This window comes from Pelophylax lessonae (genome assembly GCF_965119305.1).
Source record: "Pelophylax lessonae genome assembly, chromosome: 9".
Classification (NCBI taxonomy): Eukaryota; Metazoa; Chordata; class Amphibia; order Anura; family Ranidae; genus Pelophylax; species Pelophylax lessonae.
Genome location: NC_138776.1, coordinates 155,511,174 through 155,535,218, shown reverse-complemented (window position 1 = coordinate 155,535,218; position 24,045 = coordinate 155,511,174). Strand labels below are relative to the sequence as shown.

The 24,045-nt window shown below is 43.8% G+C and overlaps 1 protein-coding gene across 4 annotated transcripts in view; it reads left to right on the top strand.

Annotated features, from left to right (window-relative positions):
* The window catches only part of ZSWIM8 (zinc finger SWIM-type containing 8), a 177,317-nt gene that overhangs the window by 81,621 nt on the left and 71,651 nt on the right, over positions 1-24,045 (top strand). For all 4 annotated transcript variants that reach the window (XM_082269386.1, XM_082269385.1, XM_082269388.1 and 1 more), the window contains exons 9-12: positions 7,267-7,442; positions 9,048-10,098; positions 13,640-13,771; positions 16,698-16,877. In XM_082269386.1, coding sequence (XP_082125512.1) covers positions 7,267-7,442; positions 9,048-10,098; positions 13,640-13,771; positions 16,698-16,877 — 1,539 coding nt within the window. The remainder of the gene's footprint in view (positions 1-7,266; positions 7,443-9,047; positions 10,099-13,639; positions 13,772-16,697; positions 16,878-24,045) is intronic.

The following is a 24,045-nucleotide window of genomic DNA, read 5'->3' as shown; positions in this document are numbered from 1 at the left end:
TATTCATTCCTTCCACCATATACTTCACCACATGCGCTAAAAAATACGCACTCACCACAGAGCTTGATCCCTGATTAAAGGAATGTCAAAAGCGCATGGTTTTTCATGAGGATTTACAGCCAGAGCAGGTCAGATATTCTTCTTCCATTTTCCAATGACAATTCTCACTTTTTCCAATCACTCGGCTACAAATTGGGGAGAATGCAAAATATATTAAATCGTTGTGCAGTATTTATTGAATTAAAAGCTTTCCCATAAATAATATACAAATCACGTTTACACTAGTGTCGGTCTAAAGGCACCATTACATGTGAACAGCTTTCATTATTAGAAGAACGCTCCAATGCTCCGTTTGCATGAGCTGGCGTGCGTTCCAGTAGCTGGAAGAATAGGACCAGATGTGACTTCATGCAGCAACCGGAAATTATGGCAACATGTGCTTCAACACGTTTCACCAAGATGGCGTCTTCAGGTAGTCTGGTGCCACCATTTAACCTGAACTTTTATAATGCCAATTGGTAGGCTCCAACAACATGGCTGCTAATTGTTGCAGTTTCCATTACATTTCTAGTTATACATAATTGTTCTGATTCCCATTTTTAAAACTTAAACTAATAAAATCTAAAAAAAACAAATTACATTCCCTACATGGGTACACTCCATAGGGTTTTGTAACTACCCTGCCATCTAGTGGATGAATACCTAATTTACCTGCAATAATCTCTATATTCCTATGCTTTTTAGTGCAATGTAGAGAGATTTAAAAAAATGCACAAAAAACATGTCAAATATGAAAAAATAAAAAATATATAAAAATATTTATATAACCACCTTTTGACATCGGTATATTGTTATTTTATCAATATCTATAAACATCATTTTTAATAACCCTACATATTTATCTAATTTGATATAAAACCGTTCAGGTTGGTGTCAATGTTGAAGCCAAACGGATACAAAGCATCAAGCGCATATCCACTTGGTCTCAAATTCTGACCCCTTTTTCTGCAGATCATTACCCCACCAGTGTTAACATGCCCTATCTTTACCCCAAAATCTAAGAAGAATGGGCCTCTTTTGTGTTTCAATCAAAAATGGATCATTAGCTGCTAGGATTACTTTTACTTTGTAAGGAATCGCTGACCCTAAAAATATCTCTATCATTGCTGCAGCGATGAGCGAGATATCACCCATCTCATCTGAGGATATTTATAAATGTATGGTGGACAGGAATTAGTTAATCTTCAACATGTGATGGACATGTTGGTATTAAAGTTCAAATCCACACGAAAGGCAGAAGGCTTAGAATCTTTTGTCAGGTTTTTATGGTTATCTGTGTCCCTATTTTCCTGTCCTCTATGACAGATAGTTAGAGGGGACAGTAACTAATGTGAATACTTCTCCTGCAGTAAAGGCTAGAACAGTCCTAATGTCCTAATGGAATAGATGTAAAATGTGATAGTCACAAACCGCAATAAAAACCTGACAAATGTTCAAACCCAAACTTAAATTTGCTGAAGTTGGGCTTAACACTTTTTATTTTTTAGCTCAAGAGTGCCGGTGCACAGTTTTTTTTTTTTTTTTTTTCTAATTTTCATTTTTTCATTTTTAGTAATCAAAGTAGAATCTCTATCCCAGAGACTAAAATATTTATCTCTCTTAAAGAAAGGTGCTGTGTAGTTGCAGCAGTATGTGTTATGTTAAAATATAACTTTACTGCCAGGGAATACTTAAGTTCAGAGTACAGAGCATATGACTTGTCAGGGCGGCAATAAAGCGGTGTCTGTATCAAATAGAATCTGAAGTCGTTTGTGGCGATTTCTGTGCAAAATCCATCTTTCAGTCATTATTCATGTAATGACTGTTAATACTGAGATTCTTTGCACTTTCCTAGCGTGCATAACATTAAACATTAGTTGTCTAGTGTTTAATTATTTGGATCAAAGCAAAATATTAAAGGTAAATGTTAGGTATTTTGGTCAATGTTATTTTGAATCAAAACTCCAGTATACAGCAATACAAATGCTGTTTATCCACCTCTGCTTGTTTTGCAGCTTTCTGCCCATATTTAACTTGTGTTTTTCTACCTTTAAAACTGGACATAAAAAAGAGGTAATGTGACCATGCTCGATTTTTTTTCAACCTAATCTATGGCACTCCCTACTCCTTAGGTATTTGTATTCAGCACACATTATCTGCTAATACAACAAAGGAGCACAGCAAGTCAGGTGTATGCAATTAAAAAGCACTGCGTTCACACAGAACATAAACAACCACTTGCAGTACATTGTCCGCTAGTGAGGAATTCCTCAGTTTTGACATTAAGTGTGCACAGGAAGGAGGAGGTTGGTTGATCTAAGCAAATTACTCTTTCTCAAGATTCTGTTACTTGTGCCCGTAGGCTGCATTCCATTGCACAGAAAGTAGTGTCACCCACACACCAAGCATTGTAGAGGATATGCTGAGGTGGCACAGGGAGTGGATAGGCTTTGTAGCTATTTCTATCTAATTCCAATGAACCTGGTCCTACGAAAGTTGTACACTTATGGGTTTTTGTTTTTGCGCACCACCGCGGATAATAAAAAAAAAAAAAAAGGTTGTATGGACCAGAGAGGAGGATGCAGCTGTGACTGACACCCCTTGGTTCTCAGGGTGCACTTGCTAGAATGATCAGTGGGTCTTGTGGAAGGCTGGGCATCTGCAAAGAGGAAATGTGCCTGCTTTGCCCTTCTATGAAAATTCAGAGTCAAGCAGTTTGGTCGATAGGGGGAAAATATAAAAGTAACACTGTTTTTCATCAAGTGCCAGAATGGAGAAGCAAATGGCACATAAAGTTGAGAGGCTGGACCTCTGCTTTAAATGCCAGGATTTCTAATAGGAAAGCCCTAGCTCTGCACTTGTGCTTTCTTGTACAGAGGAGTGTGTCCCTTCTCGAACTGATTTAGCTGTATGCTTGAGAATACTGAGATCTTGTTGTTCATGCAGGTTTAGAGAGACGGGGAACAAACACCCATAGGACTTTACAGGCACCATATCCAAGTATAGCACATCACAATTGGGGATTTATACAAAATTCATTGTAACGAAAGGGTAACTAAATAAAAAACGATATACACACACACACACACACACACACACACATATATATATATATATATATATATATATATATATATATATATATACATACAGTGGGTACGGAAAGTATTCAGACCCCCTTAACTTTTTCACTCTTTGTTATATTGCAGCCATTTGCTAAAATCATTTAAGTTCATTCTTCTTCCTCATGAATGTACACATAGCACCCCATACTGACAGAAAAACACAGAATTGTTGACATTGTTGCAGATTTATTAAAAAAGAAAAACTGAAATATCACATGGTCCTAAGTATTCAGACCCTTTGCTCAGTATTTAGTAGAAGCCCCCTTTTGATCTAATACAGCCAGGAGTCTTTTTGGGAAAGATGCAACAAGTCTTTCACACCTGGATTTGGGGATCCTCTGCCATTCCTCCTTGCAGATCCTCTCCAGTTCTGTCAGGTTGGATGGTAAACGTTGGTGGACAGCCATTTTTAGGTCTCTCCAGAGATGCTCAATTGGGTTTAAGTCAGGGCTCTGGCTGGGCCATTCAAGAACAGTCACGGAGTTGTTGTGAAGCCACTCCTTCGTTATTTTAGCTGTGTGCTTAGGGTCATTGTCTTGTTGGAAGGTAAACCTTCAGCCCAGTCTGAGGTCCAGAGCACTCTGGAGAAGGTTTTTGTCCAGGATATCCCTGTACTTGGCCGCATTCATCTTTCCCTCGATTGCAACCAGTCGTCCTGTCCCTGCAACTGAAAAACACCCCCACAGCATGATGCTGCCACCACCATGCTTCACTGTTGGGACTGTATTGGACAGGTGATGAGCAGTGCCTGGTTTTCTCCACACATACCGCTTAGAATTAAGGCCAAAAAGTTCTATTTTGGTCTCATCAGACCAGAGAATCTTATTTCTCACCATCTTGGAGTCCTTCAGGTGTTTTTTAGCAAACTCCATGCGGGCTTTCATGTGTCTTACACTGAGGAGAGGCTTCCGTCGGGCCACTCTGCCATAAAGCCCCGACTGGTGGAGGGCTGCAGTGATGGTTGACTTTCTACAACTTTCTCCCATCTCCTGACTGCATCTCTGGAGCTCAGCCACAGTGATCTTTGGGTTCTTCTTTACCTCTCTCACCAAGGCTCTTCTCCCCCGATAGCTCAGTTTGGCCGGACGGCCAGCTCTAGGAAGGGTTCTGGTCGTCCCAAACGTCTTCCATTTGAGGATTATGGAGGCCACTGTGCTCTTAGGAACCTTAAGTGCAGCAGAAATCTTTTTGTAACCTTGGCCAGATCTGTGCCTTGCCACAATTCTGTCTCTGAGCTCTTCAGGCATTTCCTTTTGACCTCATGATTCTCATTTGCTCTGACATGCATTGTGATCTGGAAGGTCTTGTATAGACAGGTGTGTGGCTTTCCTAATCAAGTCCAATCAGTATAATCAAACACAGCTGGACTCAAATGAAGGTGTAGAACCATCTCAAGGATGATCAGAAGAAATGGAAAGCACCTGAGTTAAATATATGAGTGTCACAGCAAAGGGTCTGAATACTTAGGACCATGTGATATTTCAGTTTTTCTTTTTTAATAAATCTGCAACAATGTCAACAATTCTGTGTTTTTCTGTCAGTATGGGGTGCTATGTGTAAATTCATGAGGAAGAAGAATGAACTTAAATGATTTTAGCAAATGGCTGCAATATAACAAAGAGTGGAAATTTTAAGGGGGTCTGAATACTTTCCGTACCCACTGTATTTATACACACACATACTGGTCTGGGATTGCTGCACTTAAAATGTATTGAAGAAAAGGAAAATAAAATAACAATGTTTCATGTTTGTACCATTTTACTATTTTGTATAATTTTTATTTGTAATTCTCTAATAAATTTTAAGTGCAGCAATGCCAGACTCCTTTATATGTGGCCTTTGGGGGGGGGGGGGGGAGAGATATGTGAGTACACCCCTAAGATTTTTGTAAATATTTTATATCTTTTCGTGGGACAACACTCTTGCCTACAGTCAAGCATGGTGGTGGGAGTGTTATGGTCTTGGGCTGCATGAGTGCTTTCTGCAGTAGAGAGCTACAGTTCATTGAGGGAACCATGAATGCCAATATGTACTGTGACATACTGAAGCAGAGCATGATCCCCTCCCCTCGGAGACTGTGCCGCAGGGCAGTATTCTAACATGATAATGACCCCAAACACACCTCCAAGACGACCACTGCCTAGCTAAAGAAGCTGAGGGTAAAGATTATGGACTGGCCAAGCATGTCTCCAGACCTAAACCCTATTGAGCATTTGTGGGGCATCCTCAAACGGAAGGTGGATGAGCGCAAGGTCTCGAACATCCACCAGCTCTGTGATGTCATCATGGAGGAGTGGAAGAGGACTCCAGTGGCAACCTGTGAAGCTCTGGTGAACTCCATGCCCAAGAGGCAACGCTGGAAAATAATGGTGGCCACACAAAATATTGACACTTTGGACCCAATTTGGACATTTTCACTTAGGAGTGTACTCACTTTTGTTGCCAGCGGTTTAGACATTAATGGCTGTGTGTTGAGTTATTTTGAGGGGACAGTAAATTTACACTGTTATACAAGCTGTACACTCACTACTTTACATTGTAGCAAAGTGTAATTTCTTCAGTGTTTTCACATGAAAAGATATAATAAAATATTTACAAAAATGTGAGGAGTGTACTCACTTTATAGAGATACTGTGTGTGTGTGTGTGCATATATATACATCAGTTAAATAATATATTGCCAAAACATTGACAGGACACAAAAGGTATGTATAATGTCTAACTCATTGACTCTTATGCCCCATACACACACGCAGATTATCTGCAGACTTTTGTCTGCAGACTTACCTTTTCTATGTAGTGCAAGGGCCTGCCGGATTGCATACAAATTGAAAGTGTTTAGGTTTGACCTCATATTATATGGTTTTGTTATGTCTGCAGACAAAAGTCTGCAGATAATCTGCACGTGTGTATGGGGCATTAGTCTTCATAGTACTGTCTATATCAGTGATCTCCAAACTGCAGTGTAGGAGCCAGATGCGACCCTTTGCTTGCTTTTATCCGGTTCTTGGGTCACCATTTCATCTACTGATACCAACGATGGGACACAATTCCTCCCCACGACACCAACAATTGGGTCCAGTGATTCAGTGATGTGACATGAATCCTCCCATTGACACAAACAATGGAGCACAATCCCTCCCACTGACACCAAAGAAGGGATATTGTTTTTTTCCTACTGATGTTGGAATCTTTTCTACTCCCGAAGGCCACAGTCCGGCCCCCCTAAAGTCTGAAAAACTGTAAACTGGCTCCTTGTTTAGAAAGTTTGGAGGCCGCTGGTCTATATTTTGCATGGCCTTGGAAGCCCGACGTGTTTTACAGCCAGTGACGCTACTTTCTCAGGGGCATAGTATAGGAACATCTATAATATACAATATACAGTTGAACAGTAATTAAAATCATATCATATCAAGACACATATACAAAAACAAACCTATCATACTTTATTTCACATGCGTTGTTACCACATTATTCATAAATCATAATATGTTCTGTCTGGCATCCCTGGCAACCACACCAGCATCCCTGGCAGGAGTGACCCCCCCCCCCCCATTCCTAATTAGGGAAGTAGGGAACTGGCATCAAAGCACTGAAGTACACAGGGGGATGACAGCCACTGCAAATGGCTGAAGCCAACCCCAGGAGGCAAATCTTAGAGGAACCAAATACAAATCCATAAAACACTGGGTCCTTTCTATTGCTGCAAAGTTCAAAAACAAAATCCTTCTATAGTATGCTCCAAATGAACATCACACTCAACGCTGCCCATACATTTGCACAAAGTCAAAACACCACCCTAAATCGTAGGGATCCCACTAATCCCCCACACTCTACAAACCATCACATTATGTGATATAGGTTTTGAAAATACTGAGATCTTGTTGTTCATGCCTGATATCTGTACTTTGGAGTACTAGCTTTGCATCTGTCATGTATGCTGCCTATCAAAGGGTAAATGTGTATTATTTTATGCAGTATTTTCAAATTTACCTGACTAAATTACATATTTACAGATTTTTTTTTGTTCTTTTTAAACACTATCAATTTTATAATGGCTTGTTTTATAAGTGCAGCATTTTAATTTGGATTTCCTTTTGTAGATTACAGGGTGGTGGTACAATGTGCGCACTTCAGCCTCTCATAGCAGTGCTAGCGGTCATACTGGTCGCAGTAATGGCCAGTCAGAAGTTGCTGCTCATGCATGTGCCAGTATGTGTGATGAAATGGTTGTTCTTTGGAGGCTGGCTGTTCTAGACCCTACCATTAGTCCCCAAAGGTAAGTGATTGTTTTGATTTGCTTATTAAAATATGTATTTTTTAAATTAATTTAATGTAATCACCCAAGCTTCTCTGTATCTGTCTGGAATTTTCTGCCACTCTCTGTCTCTCTCTCTCTTTTCCCCCCTTAGTCTCTTCTTTTAGCTCAAGGTGCAAACACAGTTTCAGGCAGCATACTGCTTTGATTCAATGCTGTCAATGCATGATTTGCTGTTATACATGTCTCTAAAGCCAGCCATAGCAGGAACGGGCTGAAATTTGAGCTATATATGGGCAGGCTGGTTGTAACCAAGTTAATTGATGAATCAACTTGGTTACATCCAGCCTGCCGGATTTTACATACAATTATTGCTAGAGGCTGTCTTAGCTGCTAGCAATAATCCCTGTGTTCTCCAGGCGGGGGCGGCTTCTCCTGCCAGGAAAACACAATGACTCCACGGGAGGGATTCCCCCATAAACACTGACTGTGTTGACGGGGGAATTTAGTGATTTTCTTTCCTGCAACCCACGGTTACAGGAATGAAAATTGCTCTGTCTATGGCCGTCTTAAGCAGATATTTTCTAGAAGCAGCATCTCCTTTATTTAGTAGTTATGATCAGGTATAACCTTAACTGTCATTAAGCATGTCGCATGTACAGTCACTAATTAATATTACTATTTGCCGTATCTGGCTAGTGTAACCATGGTGCTCTTGGGGATAGGTAATGTTTCTAATATTTTGTGGGGGGTAATTAGTAGGGGGCAGGTAAAAAAGGGGAAAAATGTGGTCTTATTTGTCATCTTTTGGTATAATAAATATACAAATAAAGCATTTTGTTATATCTGTTTTGAAAACAAAATTACCTGCTGATGCAGTCAAAAATCCAGCGAGTCTAACTTTCTGTAGTGAGCTAACAATGCTGCACTGAAACATTATCAGCCTTGCCTACATCCTCTTTGCAGACAAAAGAAAATAGCATCCCTTTTTAATGGAGATGAGAAGAATCGGGAGCTGTTTTAAGCCCCGTACATACGGGCCGACATGAACCGGCCAAAATTAAGCCCGGGTTTATGCCACCTTGTCTGACAGAAGCCTGGTCGGCTTCTGGCAGAAAGCATGTTAGAGAACCATCAGCCGACCGACTCCTGATCACTGCTATCAGACAGTATGGCGAGCACTGATCAGAGTGTTCTGGCGCCCCCTTGTCAATACATAACAGCTCAGTAGGGGAGATCACTATACTAACTTCGCATAGTACAGTGGCTCCGACCAGAGCTGTTTTTTTTTTCCGTTAAAAAAAACAAAAAAAACTCAGTGTGTACCAGGCTTTACAGTCCTAACACACTTCCTGTCCTGCACAGATACAGTACAGTGAGTAAGTGTTGCCACCTTGTACAGAAAGTGCGTTAATGGCAGAATCACCAGGTAAATACAGAGAAAACTAATACTACCACCGCAACTAAGGACTGGTAAGAATGCAGTAAATGAAATGTTTATTTTTGGGTGTTGATATACCGGTACTTTAAAATCACTTCACCTATTTACTTTTATAGGGATGTTATCTGTGTATTCTTCATTATAACGATTTTATTTAATACCTTGTTTCTTGCTATCTGTAACAGACGGAGGGACCTTTGCGCCCAGCTACGTCAATGGCAACTAAAAGTGATTGAGAACGTTAAGAGGGGTCAACACAAAAAATCTTTAGATAAACTCTTCCAGGGCTTCAAACCGGCAGTGGAGGCATGTTATTTCAATTGGGAACAAGCATACCCTATGCCTGGAATCACTTACTGCAGCACTGACAAAAAGAACTCTTTCTCTTGGGTTAAAGCCTTTCAACAGAGAAGCTGTCGACTACAGTGCACAGAAGCTGTGTGTGAAGGTGGTCGGGCACAAGGGCATGAGAGTTGCCTGCTTTTTGGGGACCGATCTCGTCCATCTTCTCAGGAAATGTCCGTACGCCCAAAGGAGCTTGTGGGAAAGAGAAAAGTGGCTTCTGAAGTACCTCAAAGGGTGTTAAGAAGGCTTTCTGCAGAAGGGGGAGAGAAAAATATATACAAGTCCACTGTTACCAAAACAAAGATGCCAGCAAGTAAATGTATGGCCAGTAAGCACAGTGGCAAGCGTCGAATGAGCAGTGAAGACAGTTCACTGGAACCAGACATGGCTGAAATGAGTCTTGATGATAGCAGCTTGGCACTTGGAGCTGAAGCCAGCAATACCTTTAGCTTCATAGAATCCCCTCTAAGTAGAAGGTATCGAGACAACTTTGAGGATGAAGGAGGTGTGTATTATTCAGAGAACCTGGAACCTTCAGTCATTATCAATCAATCAATGCCTAAGGTTGATGCTGATCTGATTGTAGAAGCTTCAGCTGCTGCTGGCAGTGGAGAGGAGGACCCAATTGTTGCAGATGATGTGGAGGGTAAAAGCCTCAAACCAGAAGAAGTAGCCAAAAATGGAGCAATCGGAGGTGGTCAAGGGGAAAGTAAAGGGACAGAGGAAAGTGAGACCCATGAAAAGGGTGAGGAAGAGGATGACTATCAAGCTTACTACGTAAACCCTCAAGAGGCAGCTAAAAACGAAGATGGGAAGGTAGAAGAGGGGACAGAGGAAGAGCAAGATATATTTGCAGGAATAAAGCCTCTTGACCAGGAAAATAGAATGGAGGTAATCATTTAATACAGTACTATTTTTTTAATTTCAAACAAGTTTAGCTAAATTTTCTTTTTTTCCCCGTTTACAGCTCTAGTTACATTACTTCCCTTTAATGAAGTATGTCTCACAGTGGGCAGGCTGCTCGACTCTGTAGAAGTATTCACTTCCAGCATTGGAGGGGGTTAAAAGCTTCAGGTCTCCTGGCTAAGCTGCACTAAAGAAGGTCAGATAGGGACAAAAAAATTCTTTCAAGGGTTACACTGTTTTGTGACAGGATTTGTGAATGCGGGAGAGAATCCTGTGTCAAACTCTCCCCTATTCAAAAATTGTGTTACAGGCAGCAATATCCGCAAAATAACTTTTCTCAATAGTGAAGGCAGGAGGTTCCTATCAGATCATCTTTAGTGCAGTAGAAAAAAAATAATTTTAATGTTATACTCTGTCCCTGTTTCTAAAGACTACAAGTAAGTGAGGTTTTATTTCCCTCTTATGTGTTAGTGAAACTGTATATGTGTGTATATGTGGCTGCTGTAACTACCAGGATGTATGTATGGGAATTACTGCTCTCCCCCTTTTTAAATGCTGTTTACGTATATACTGGATTACAGGCTGGGCATATGTTGCTACTTGCTGTATCTGCTTTGATTCTAAGCTGCTCTGCACATTTGCTCTGACAGCTCTGTTAAGGTGCTTTACCATTACCAGGAAACGCCCCTCTTTATTTTTACTAGGGATGGTACTCTTTTTACATTTCCCATAGTTTATTTACTTGTCAAGTATTGCACGTGTTGCCTTCTCTGGTCGGTGCCTACTCTAACCATGGGTTTTCAATTTTATATGGTCAGTGTTACCAGACCCACATTTAAAACAAATTGGGACATTTCCTAGATGATGTAAAACCCGTAAGGTAGCCTTTCACTTTGTCTAGTAGGATTTATGAGTTATCAGCATTGGCTTGTAAGGAGCTCCATTTTATTTTGTTGTTTTGATACCATTTAGCACATTTTTGCCCAGAGTGGTTTCTACCTTGAACCTTTAAAATATATAATGTTAACTTCCCAGTGTCCAGCTTCAGTTCACCCCAAGAAGCTGTCTTTCTATTGTCCTTATTTGGGGAGGACTGTTAGGGTTTACTTCTCAGCTACTGCGACTTTTAGATCAACAGATTCCTTATTTGTTACCCCAGAAGGTCCTGAAAGAGGTTTTCCAGATTCATTATTTCTAGTGGATTAGACCGGTTGTTTTACAGGCCTATGGGTTGCAAGATAAGGTGCCTCCTTTTCCTGTTAATACCCTTTCTGATAGAGCAGTGAAGGCTTCTTGGGGTTTTTTTTCCTCATCAAGTTTTTCTGGCTCGATTCCATAAGGTTGCCTATCTGTTCTGCTCTTTACACATGCACTGACCTTGTAAAACTTAGAGAATCTGTCCCTACAAATGTTAATTTCATAGTTACAATGTCACATAGTTTAGAAGAAAAAAAAGACACTGATCCATCCAGTTCAACCTATGTGTGTGTTATTTTTATTATCCACCTATTTCCTTAGACTTGTATGTTCTGCTTTCAGAGGAAGACATCTAAAAGTTTTTTTAAGTTGCCAACACTTCCAGCTGGTACCACTTCTTGGGGGAGGGAGTTCCACATTTTACTGCTCTGAGGTCCTTACTGCCAGTTAAACCTCCTTTCTTCTAACCTCAAATTATGGTCACAAGTCCTCTTCAGGGACCTGAGTAAACAGTTCATTACTTTTTATTTAGTAACTGAAGCCCCCCCCCCCATATGCTATTTTCCTTCTTAAACTGCTTGCTGCAACTGGCAGGGTGGGAGGGGTTATAGTATTTTGGGGGCTTGCAGAATAACCCTTGGGTTGCCTATTACCATGAAGCTGTGTGTCTCAATGGACCCCAAGAAAAGGATTTTATGGTGAGTACAAAAATCCTTTTTCTTTTTATAGTATCTTCTGTTAGGTTTCTGTTATTGTGACTGGCTAAGGAGGTTCACACTTTGTCCTGGTTACTGTGTTCATCAGGACAAAGAGTGATGGGAACATTGGAACAGGAAGCGAGTAGAAGGGTTAGAGAGACTCTGGTTTTTATTGCCATTTGTGTCCCTAGTATAGAGCATTCCCCTCCCTGTCCGGACAAGAAGTCTTTAACCATTGTTTCCAATGTTCCATTGTTTCCAATGTTTCCAATGGGAATCCAGTAAGCCTTCCTGTTGGTCTGATTCTGATGCGACTTGAGGTCAATAGACCTCAAGATTACACAGGCGTTGCTTCAAGTCGTGTCAAAGTCACATGACTGTCAGGTCGTACAAGTGTGAAAGGGGCCATAGAGTTGTGAATTCAGATCTGTTTCCATGGATAAGCAGTTCCTTTAAGCCTCATTCCTATGGGCAGACTGATCCATACACCAATGTGAAGGGCCGTATTCACCCACGTCGGATGCACGTCTGTTCCGTGCAGATAGCCTGTTCAAATCAATGATAAGGGAGTGGGTGCACAGATCTTAATCGCACTTCTGACTGTAAATCCTTGAGGGACCGATGCAGGAATCAGACTGCAGTCTGTATGTGTTCTGATTTGTGCAATGTTCCCACACAGATGTACAGTCAGGAATGTGCTTGGAGATCTGTGCTGCCACCCTCATGTCATTGCTTGGAACAGGCTGCCTGTATGGGACTGCATGGTACACCTGTGCAGCCTGCATGGGCGAAAATGGCCCTTTGAATAGGTGTACACAGGGTTTTTTTTTCCTCAGAGATTAGGTGCAGGAACTCTTTACCCCTTTTCTCTGCCCCCTACCCACCTCTGAACACCGTGCCTTGGTTTCATCCCTTTCCCACCTCCCAATACTGCCCTTTTAGACAATACAGAACCAAGTATCATTTTGTGACGGTAAGTAATTTCTATGTAATTTGGGAATGATGACAAGAAAAGCAGTAAAATAGATCCCCTGCAGTCAGCAACAATGGACCACCCACAACAAAACTCCCCCAGCAGCAACAAAAGATCTCCCCACAGCCAGCATTAATAGGCCCCTCCCTCAACAGTAGATCTCTCCCAGCAACAACTGACCCCCGAGCAACATAAGACCCAACCCCAGCAACAATAGATCCCCCACCAGCAACAATAGATCCCCCACCAGCAACAATGGACCTCAGCAACAACAGACCCCCCCTGAAAAAATATATCCCCTACAGTTAGAATAGAACCCCCCGGCAGTGAGTATCAATAGACCCTGCAGCACACTCCAGCACCATTTGCCATTACATACAGTCAGTCCTGGAGGTGCCTGAACTGTGTTCCCCCACGTTCCCACTGAAAAAAAACCCTGGGTGTACAGGTCAGTATGCCCTTGTGAATGAAGCCTTATTAGGCAATTTTATAATCTATCAGTGTAGCTGGCTGATAATTTATTCCATTTCAAGAAAAGACACATTTGTGCATGCAGCATCTTCCCCTGGAATATCATGGTAATGACTTGTCAGCTCATTCTTGTACTTTGTTTGATTTGTAATTGTATTCAAATTACCTGATTGTTTATTATTTCTAGGTGCTTTTTGCTTGTGCTGAGGCCCTGTATGCTCATGGATATAGTAACGAAGCTTGTCGTCTTACAGTGGAGCTAGCTCAGGATCTACTGGCTAACCCACCTGACCTGAAGGTGGAGCAGCCTCCAACAAAGGTAAAAAACTCAAACAAATGTCTCAGATAATAAAACTAGACTTAAAGTATATGTAATTTGTAACAACAAACGTCTTGTATCTTCTTCTGTTTGGTCTTTTAAGTATATCATTATAAGTATTTTGTTGTTTCTGGTTGATAATTGCAAAAATACACTGCTGTCTTCTGCAGTGTAATTGCAAATAATGTTTCAGCTTTGCCAGGTTACTGCTGTGAAAAGGTAACACCTGCTGAGAATATATGCTGGCAAATTGTTTTACGGATGCTCATGCACAATATTGTCAGTTTGCAATTACACACATTCTATTGTTGGCTCATATTATACAATAGGAAGAGAGGCTCTAAACAATGGTGCCAGGCTTGTCCTAAATCTGGATCCCATTTTCAAACGGGTCCCCTGATTTGAGCATGAATATTTATGTGAAAGGTTTTGGTACTAATAATGTGAGGAACTACCGTATTTATAGGCATTGAAATTTTATCACACAAATTTGTGTTGTAGAATGACATTATCAGTGTGACAGTATCATCGGCACTGTCCCTGTAATTGTCTTTGTCATGATAGTGAAACTCTGTGATTTGAGTTAAGGGTATGGTTAAGACTTTGGACTTATGTAGATGGCCTTGTTTTTCTCTTGCCTCTGGACTGCCTTGCTGAAGCAGTTTGGGAGCATATGAAATGCAATATTTGCTTTGTTCTGCATTTTGGTAAGCCTAACCTGTCCTTTTCTGCTGAAGAAATCAATGTGAATGCAAACAAAAGCAGCTCAGATGCAAGTATTTTTCCCTCAGATCATGCTACATTCACCCACTTGTGCATCTGAAGCCTGGTACACTAGCATTATAGCTAGGTTTAAAGCTAAACTCCACACAGATAAATACATGAAATACATTACTGCTGTGTTACCTTCCAAAAGATTTGTATGTGTGTTCATTCCTTTTGAGAATATTTAAGACAGTGCAACCACCCCGTTGGCTTGACTTTTCTGTATGGCAGTTAAAGTGTCAATAAACCCACTAAATCAGTCTGTATATGCAGTAAAGCATGCTTGTTATACTCACTGTGGAATCGAAGGGGTTAATCCTCTGCTTTGTGTAAACCCAAGCAATCTCCTGATAGAACTGAGGCTAGAGAACAAGCTGCACATGCCCAATTTGGTGTGCTAGAGAGTTTTTTTTTTTCTTGGGAGATTGCATGTGATCAACACAGGGCCAATCAGCACTGTCCAGACAAAGGGCAGGGGTCCTGCAGCCTTATAGGACAGTCAGAGCAGAATGGAAACTCCTCCTACAAGCTTTAACTAGGCACTGATAGATGTCACATGATGAGAAAAGGTATTTGGCAGTTTATATTTACTAAAACTGTTACATTTCCATGTTTTATGTACTGTTGGAGATCAGATATAGTATATGCAGGGCCCTGGGTTTAGTAACACTTTAAGTAATACTACTATGCCCTTTCCCTGCCACCTGGCCTGTAATGGACAGTAAAGAAGCAGCAGACTGATGAGCTCATGTTAGCATGTTCCTCATCTGCACATGAACACTGCAGCACTACTGATTGGCTCTTTGTGGTGATTTTCTTACCTCCATGCTGAGCTCTGCTGTACAAAGGATTGCAGTGCCAAAGTCAAGACAAATTCCCATATTTATTCAGGCAATTAATGGTGCAAATTACTTTCCTGCAACCACGGGTTGCATGAAAGAAATTTGCATGATTCCCCCATCAACACAGACAGTGTTGACAGGGAATCCCTCCTGCCAAGCAATTGACTGCTCCTGGCAGGAAGCCATCCCAGCCGGGAGCAGACAATGATTATTGCTAGTGGCTATAGCAGCCCCAGCAATAATCCAAAGTGAATCTGGCAAGCTGGCTGTACCCAAGTTGATCGATCATTCAACTAAGTACATTCAGCCTGCTCACACGCAGTCCGAATCTTGGCCAATTCAGTAGGAACCAGCCGAGATTTGAACCGTCAATGCCTTAAGCTGGCCATGCACTCAAATGAGGTGGATAGAGGAATCGCCCTCACCAGGAAGTTGTATTTTAACAGCAGCTGTCAGAATACATTGATCAGTGGCTGCAGTTGCTGATCCAGAAATAATGTCCAGCCTGTCCCTTTGTCAGAAGATTATCAAATGAGCAGGGTGACCACAACTGATTGAACCTCGGCCGGTCCTTGCTGAACCAGCTGAATTGTGATCAGTGTATGGTGAGCTTTATAGTTTTTTTTTTTTTTATGTGGGTGTTTTTTTAATCTGTCAGGAGATCAGCTTTAAGGTTCATTTGAGGTTAGCAATCAGTAAATAACTGTTATCTTAACTGAATACATTTTTAGGGTGTGATTTGCGTGTGCCAAAATACCACATGTGGTTAAAGTTGTTTAGGGATAAACTTTATTTGTAAAAATTCAGGTTCTAGATCTTTCCCTGCCAAAATAACTGTGCCAATTTTTCAAGCCATAGATGAATGTACTGCTTTGTAAACAATCCGTCAGGAGTAAATCTGGCTCACATTATCATGCAGGGAATGTTGGACTTCATACCCATGATTTATTTAGCTTTGATAACACTGCCATTATAGCGCCTTGTTTGTGAGCTGTAGAATACTATAGGGGGACATTTCTAAAACTAGGGCAGGTTGAAAACAAGACATTTTCAGAAATGTGTTTTTTTCCCCAAAGTGGTTTATTTTTAGCACACAAATACATATTTGTTACTATTTTATGAAGGCTTTCAATGCTAAATTTTTATGTATAAAACTCAACAAATTTTTAAAATCTGAAAAGTCACAAACTTGCTTTTTCATTCTCAAATTTGTATCAGTGTGCTTATGCTTATAATTTTTATTTTTTCTAAATAAATGTAAAGTTAGCATTTCCTAAATGTCTCTTTGAGCTTACAATGCATTTTGCTTTTTCTGGCAGGGTAAAAAGAACAAAGTTTCCACAACTAAGCAGACTTGGATTGCTACAAACACCCTATCCAAAGCTGCTTTTCTTCTGACTGTGCTAAGTGAACGTCAGGAGTACCACAACCTGGCTTTCTGTATTGGTATGTTTGCTCTAGAACTTCAGAGACCCCCTGCATCCACCAAGGCACTGGAGGTTAGTCGTCTTCATAAATCTGAATCTTTGTAGCTCTTCATTTCTGCCTTTTGTTGATATAATTGGCATTTGGCAATATGTATTTTACAACTGCAGTTGCGGATTAAAGCCTAGATCCATTTGAAATGTACTGTATTTTGAATTATTGAAGGAGTTGGGAAGAGTTAACATTCCTGTGAGTTTTTACTGTATTTTTATCTGTGACCCTTGTTGATGAGATTTTTCCATACTTCCTGTGCCTGGTATACCTGTATATGTTATTGGGGGTAGTAGTTACCAGGATGGAAAGACTCAGACGTCCATAAAAACATTGTCAGAAGTGCTATTCCTTCCTTGCTTAACTAAAATGCCTTTTTGATTTTGTCTGTAGTAGAAATTGCAGTACACTCTAAAAAGCATTGAAACCTTGAAAGAACAATTGCTGTAGTAACTAGCAGTAGATGGAGCTGCTGTTAGGAAAATCAAAGTGAAGACACAAGTACATCAGGACTCTTCTCATGAAAATGTTTTGATCACATGAAAAAACGATGTGACATTTCAGAATAGACAAAGGCCTCTGTCTGCCTGAGGAAGGGACAGGTCTGCACCAAAACATCACATTGCTTTGTCATGTTTTTGGTTCTGTCTAAGACCCCTTTGGAAATATGATTAATCACTTTCTGTCCTGACAGGAGGGCACAAATGAAGTAAGAAGTTACTCTCCAGCAGAGAAAGATGTCAATACAAAACTGACAGGCTTTGAAGTCTAACAGTTTTTCTTTTACCTTAATGTATTACCTGCAATAAAGCAGAAATATACTCAGCTTGAAGCGCCGGGAGACACTCCGATATAAGGTAGAAATTGGACATACAGTGGGGCACATGTTATCTAAAAGAGTAGATTGTAGGGACATGACAAGTGGCTTTACATTACAACCACTTTAATGTCTCTACTGCATTAAAAATCCTGCCGGTCAGCCAATTTTCATTCCTAATCTAAAGTTCCACCTTAAGGCCAAAAACTCCCCACTAATTGTCCTGACAGCGATCCAGCACTGTCCTGGCTGCAGATCTTCTCCCTTCACTTCCTGGTCTCATAGGAAACCCGGGCAGTAGCAAAAGCCAAAGGGTCCTGCTGCTGTCTGTCAAATTCTGTGATGAGAGAGCAGGAGGCTTGGTGAAGAAGCGCTGTGTGTGTGTCTATAGATGTACGCAGCCTGACTCTTGAGCAAGCCAATACTGGTGGCCTTGTAGCTAATGGCTTGCTATGAGGGCACCCGCTGTAAGAAGTATCGGAGAGCGCCAGCGGGGGATTCCAGAAGTGGAGGTAAGGGACTGCTTTGTGTAATGCCATTTCACCAGAGCAGGTAAGTATAACATCTTTTTTTTTTTCTATCATATAAAAATAAATAAGGCTTTTTATATCGCCTTAATCCTTCCAGCTATGTTCATGGCTTTCATTGTGAAATTTCTATGTGTAAAGATTCTACAGATAGAAAAATGTGTTGGCCGGATTTCAGATTTGAACAAAACCAGTGTTAAAATGTAGTGCAACTAGAGATGGTTAGTTTTATTTGATTGGTTGGTCTATGTTCTGTGTTCTTGCATTCTCTCTCCCATACGGTCACACATCAAAACTGCATTTACACTGATTCAGAGAACAAAAAATAATTAGTGGCTCTCATTTTATCCTAGCATTCATCTTCTACAGCTGGCAGCTCTTAGCAATTTTGCAATTATTCGTTTTTTTTTTTTTTTTCCTTATTTCAGCTATTTCCGAGTGCCATTTTAGAATCCTTAACAGTTTAACAAATTCTGCCTCTATATTAAATGAGGCATCTCACTAGATGTACATGTTTTCAGTCCACAGTCTCAAGGAACAATGTGCATTGATGAAGCACATCCATAGGGATCCTGGAAAATGCAGTCAATATACAAGGGGCTCTACTCCCCTGAACATCATCTGAATAGGATAGCCCCAGTACTAGAAATATTAAATACACACATGCAACGCACTGCATAGCCTCCCTCAAAACTAAAGCTAGCAGTCACTGAATGATGGGTAGGTGTGTGTGTGACAGTGTGACTGCAAAGTATTGCATGTCCGTGCTCAGCCATTGTGCCAAAACTGTTTTTCTCTTACGTCCTCCGACAGTCGCCGCCTCTTCATATTCGTCACATATGGGGTATTAGACTTTGCTCCGAAGGAGTAGCTAGGCAACAGAATATGTTAACATTAAAGCTTTTAACATATCCCACCCTCAAGGGGTGGTCCCCTCAGTCAATACCCTCCTACTTCCTGCAACCATATCTCAGTTTTAATGTCTAGCTTGTCAGGAGTGGCTGGCTCTCTCTGTGCTGGGGCTTTGTGCCCCAGACTCTTTCTTCTTTTTTGATTTTTTGTTTGAGTTTTCTCTCTACCTTTACTTAGCTGTTCTTTTTGTCAGCTTTAGTTAGTTCTTCGGATGAAGAGGATCATGCGGGCTGGGTCTCGGGCTGATCCCCCTGGTCGCAGGTCGTGGGTCAGTGGCTTCCCAGCCTGCCATCGAGCGTTCAGCCAGGTAACGCTCCTGGCACAGTGAACGACCCATCCCTGTTCGGTGCAGGGATGATTGGTGAGGTGGCTACCTCACTGGACGCTGTGCGGTTTCTTAACCCCCATTCTGTGCGTCTTGTATGCGACTCTCCCTGCCTCATGTGCAGCGGCTTGTTCGCCTGTGCGGGTCCCCCACGCCACTGTGAGGTAAGTGTATTTATGTGGGGACCTGTCTGTCTGGGGGGGTGTCAGTCTGGGACTGTGTAACCTGCCTCTATTCACACTGTTTGTCTCCCTATCTCTCGGCTGCATGCTGTGGGCTGCAAGGGGGGGAGCTGTGTGACACTGTGTGTGTCAGCTTTGTCAGTGTGAGAAGCTGTGTGCTGTGGGGCATGTTTTGTGGCATGTTTGGGCATTATACAGCGATCGCTGCGGCGATCTGACATGTTTTTTTATATACAGACATGTGTGCATTACTGTACTATGGAGCGGCGGTTTCGGCGCCAAACGGCGCCATTTTGCCTACACTCGCTCCGGCCGCATGTTCTACATGCATGGCGGCCATTTTCTTGTAGCCTCCCATAGGCTTTCATAGAGCGCCCTGGCAGCATCACTTCCTCTTTTCCAGGTACACCGATCGAGGCAGCAGCAGCGGCGAGGGTCTCCTCAGGTTATATCCTTCCTATCCATTGCCTGTGTCAGTTTTATTGTCCCTGTGGGGGTCTCATTGTGCTTGTGTGTGGTGCGGTGGGCTGCGCTCGCCGCGCGTGTTAAAGGGGCAGTTAACCCTTTATTATCCGGCATTTGTTATAGGGGCAATGGATTCTCAGGAGGGCAAATTTCCTACCGCCTTGGTGGAAAGCCAGGGGACCGCTGTTTCCCCCCCAGGGGGGGATTTAGCCACTATTGTGGCTGGCCTTGCTGCTCAGGTGCAGATGCTGGTGGCTGCTCAATCTACTAAAAGACCCAGAGTTGCTCTTTCCTCTGATTCTGAGGGTGAAGGTGATGGGGTTGTTATGGCGGGGGCCTCCTTATCGGGGTCCCGCTCCTCCCTGGATCTAGTGGGGTCCGAGGTGGAGGCTGAAGTTGAAGGGGTTGATAATTCTCCCCCTGGCTCGCCTGAAGAGCTTGCAATCATGGATGAATTGATTGCTTCCATAAAACAAACGCTGCGTTTGCAGGATGAAGTGTGTCCCCCCGCTGCCTTGGCGGCTTATGGGACGCAGAGTAAATGCAGGGCGCCGCAGGTTTTTCCCTGCAATGATGATTTTCAGCGCGCTGTTAAGGAACAATGGCGCAATCTGCGCAAACCTTTTGCTGTACCAAGTAGGTTCAAGCTGCGTTATCCTTTCTCGCCTTCCACTGATGAAAGGTGGTGTATGCCACCCCCAGTGGATCACGCAATTGCGGTTTTAAACAAATCCACTGCGATTCCTGCAGAGGATTCCCCTGTGTTCCGTGATGCCACGGATAGGAGATTGGAGTCTCTTGCCCGTCATACTTATTCTGTTACGGGTTCTATGCTTAAGGCTCTGTTTGCCTCTCTCATGGCGGCCCAGGCGGTCGCAAGTTGGACGCAGATGCTTAGGCGCGTCCTAGTGGCCGATTCAGCCTCGCCGGCGACCCTGGATATGGTGGATCAAATCCACCAGGGTGTCATGTATCTGTGTGATGCGGACTTGGACCTAGTCCCGTTGACTGCACGTGTGCACAGCGTGGCGGTGTTGTCTCGCCGCCTGGTTTGGTTGAAATGTTGGTCGGTGGACCAGTCTTCACGTAAGACCTTAGCCAATCTACCTTATGATGGGTCTCGCCTTTTTGGGGAGTCCTTGGATGTGTTGATTAAGGGGATCACCGGAGGTAAGAGCACTCTCTTGCCCCATTTCCCCAAGGCTAAGGGGGCTTCTGGGAAGAAGCATGCTAATTTTCGGCCCCCTCAGGGGTCCTTTCGTGCCTTTCGGTCGCACTACAAGGGCAAACCGTTCAAAGGTCAAGGCTCTCAGAAGAAGCCCTGGTCTGGAAAACAGAAGTCCGGTCAATCCGGATCCGCAGCCCATAACAGTGCGGCCTGAAGGGGCGCCCTCACGCTCGGTTTTCTTCAGCCCTGGTTGGCCCGCGTGCGGGACAGATGGGTTCAGGAGATCGTTCGATCTGGTTACAAGATCGAGTTTCTCTCTCGGCCGGAGAGCAGATTTTTTCCCTCAAATCTTCAACTGTCTCCAGAGCGTTTACGGGACCTGCACCTGGCGGTGCGGGACCTGAGGGCTCAGGGAGTGGTAGTTCCGGTGCCTCATCGGGACAGATTTCGGGGGTTTTATTCCAATCTGTTCACCGTGCCCAGAAAGGAGGGCAAGGTTCGTCCAATTCTGGACTTGAAGGCTCTGAACCGCTCTGTGCGGGTTCGCAAGTTCCGCATGGAATCCCTGCGGTCGGTGGTGGCTGCCCTGGTTCCGGGGGAATTCATGGCCTCCATCGATTTGAAGGATGCGTATCTTCACATCCCCATTTTCGAGGGTCACCAGAGGTACCTTCGATTTGCCATTGCGGAGGATCACTACCAGTTCGTGGCGTTGCCTTTTGGTCTCGCCTCGGCTCCGCGGGTCTTCACCAAGGTGCTTGCACCGGTTCTGGCATTATTGAGGGCCCAGGGCATTTCTGTCCTGGGGTATCTGGACGACATTCTGGTTCGGTCTGCGACCAGCCAGGGTCTGGAGAAGGACCTGTCTGTCACGATGCAAACTCTGCAGGAGTTTGGTTGGACGATAAATTTTCCAAAGTCGACACTGAGTCCGTCGGTTCGTCTCCCCTACCTGGGAATGATTCTGGACTCGGTGCAGGCGAAGGTCTTCCTGCCGGAAGACAAACTCAGGACTCTTCAGGAGGAAGTCAGGTCCCTCAGGGACGTTCCGCACTCGTCTCTGCGGACGTGCATGAGATGTCTGGGATTGATGGTCTCGGCCTTCGAGGTGATTCCCTTCGCCCAGTTTCACACGCGGGGTCCCCAAGCGGAGATCCTGTCCATGTGGGACGGGCGACCTCAATCTCTGGATCTTCAAATCTCGTTGAGTCATCGCACCAGAAGAGACCTTCTGTGGTGGCTCCAGTCCCCGATGGTGTCCGGGGGCAAGTCGTTTCGTCCTATCTCGTGGACGGTGATCACCACGGATGCCAGCCTGTCGGGCTGGGGTGGTGTTCTGGGCGTTCTGTCCGCCCAGGGAACTTGGTCGGAGGGGGAGTCTTCCCTTCCGATCAACATTCTGGAATTGCGTGCGATAAGTCTCTGTCTTCATCGCTGGACGGACCGGCTGCAGGGCTGCCCGGTTCGGGTGCAGACGGACAATGCCACGGCGGTGGCCTACATCAACCACCAAGGGGGCACCAGGAGTGCCCGAGCGGCTCGAGAAGTGGCCGACATTCTGTCTTGGGCCGAGACTCATGTCCCGGCGATAACGGCGGTTCACATTTTCACATTCCGGGGGTGGAGAACTGGCAGGCGGACTATCTGAGTCGCCAGACCCTGGATCAGGGGGAATGGTCTCTCCACCCGGCTGTCTTCCAGATGTTGTGCGCGAAGTGGGGTCTTCCAGATGTGGACCTGTTCGCGTCTCGTCTCAACAACAAGGTGAGAAGGTTCGTGGCAAGGACGCGCGACCCTCGGGCAGACGCGTCGGACGCGTTAGTGGCCCCGTGGCATCAGTACAGGCTGATGTACGCGTTTCCACCGATTCAGTTGCTGTCCAGGTTCCTTCGCAGGTTACACTCGGAACGCAGCACGGTGATTCTTGTGGCACCGGACTGGCCTCGCCGGTCCTGGTACGCAGACCTCGTGAATCTGGCGGTCGACGCCCCGTGGCGTCTGCCTCTTCGAGACGATCTCCTGTCTCAAGGACCGATATACCATCCTGCTTTACAGTCGCTGGCTTTGACGGCCTGGCTGTTGAGACCGAGGTCCTGAAGGAGAAGGGTCTCTCCCCAGAGGTCGTTCATACTTTGATCAACGCGAGGAAGTCTTCCTCGGGGAAGGTTTATTACCGTACTTGGAAGGCCTATTTTGCCTGTTGTGAGTCCAGGGGGTTTTCACCCCGCACGTACTCGGTTTCCCGAGGGCTGTCCTTCCTTCAAACGGGTGTCGATCAGCGTTTGGCGCTGGCTACAATAAAGGGTCAGGTGTCTGCGCTGGCCGTTCTGTTTCAACGTCCCGTGGCTTCCAACTCCTTGGTTGGCACTTTTGTTCAGGGTGTGCGGCATCTGGTTCCTCCTAGGAGGGATCCTTTGCCCCCTTGGGACTTGAATCTCGTTCTGTCTGTGTTGCAACGTGCTCCTTTTGAACAGATCAGGGAGATCTCGTTGTCTATGTTGTCCAAAAAGGTTGTCTTTTTGGTGGCGATCACTTCGGCTCGCAGAGTGTCGGAGCTGGCAGCTTTGTCCTGCAAGTCTCCGTATCTGGTTGTTCATTTGGATAAGGTGGTCTTGCGACCTAATCCTTCTTTTCTTCCGAAACGAGTTTCGGAATTCCATCTTAATGAGGATATTGTCTTGCCTTCGCTGTGCGCGAAGCCTAAACATCCAAAGGAGGTGAGATTACATTCTCTGGATGTTGTTCGGGCGGTAAGGGTTTACCTTAAATCGACTGAGTCTTTTCGAAAGACGGAT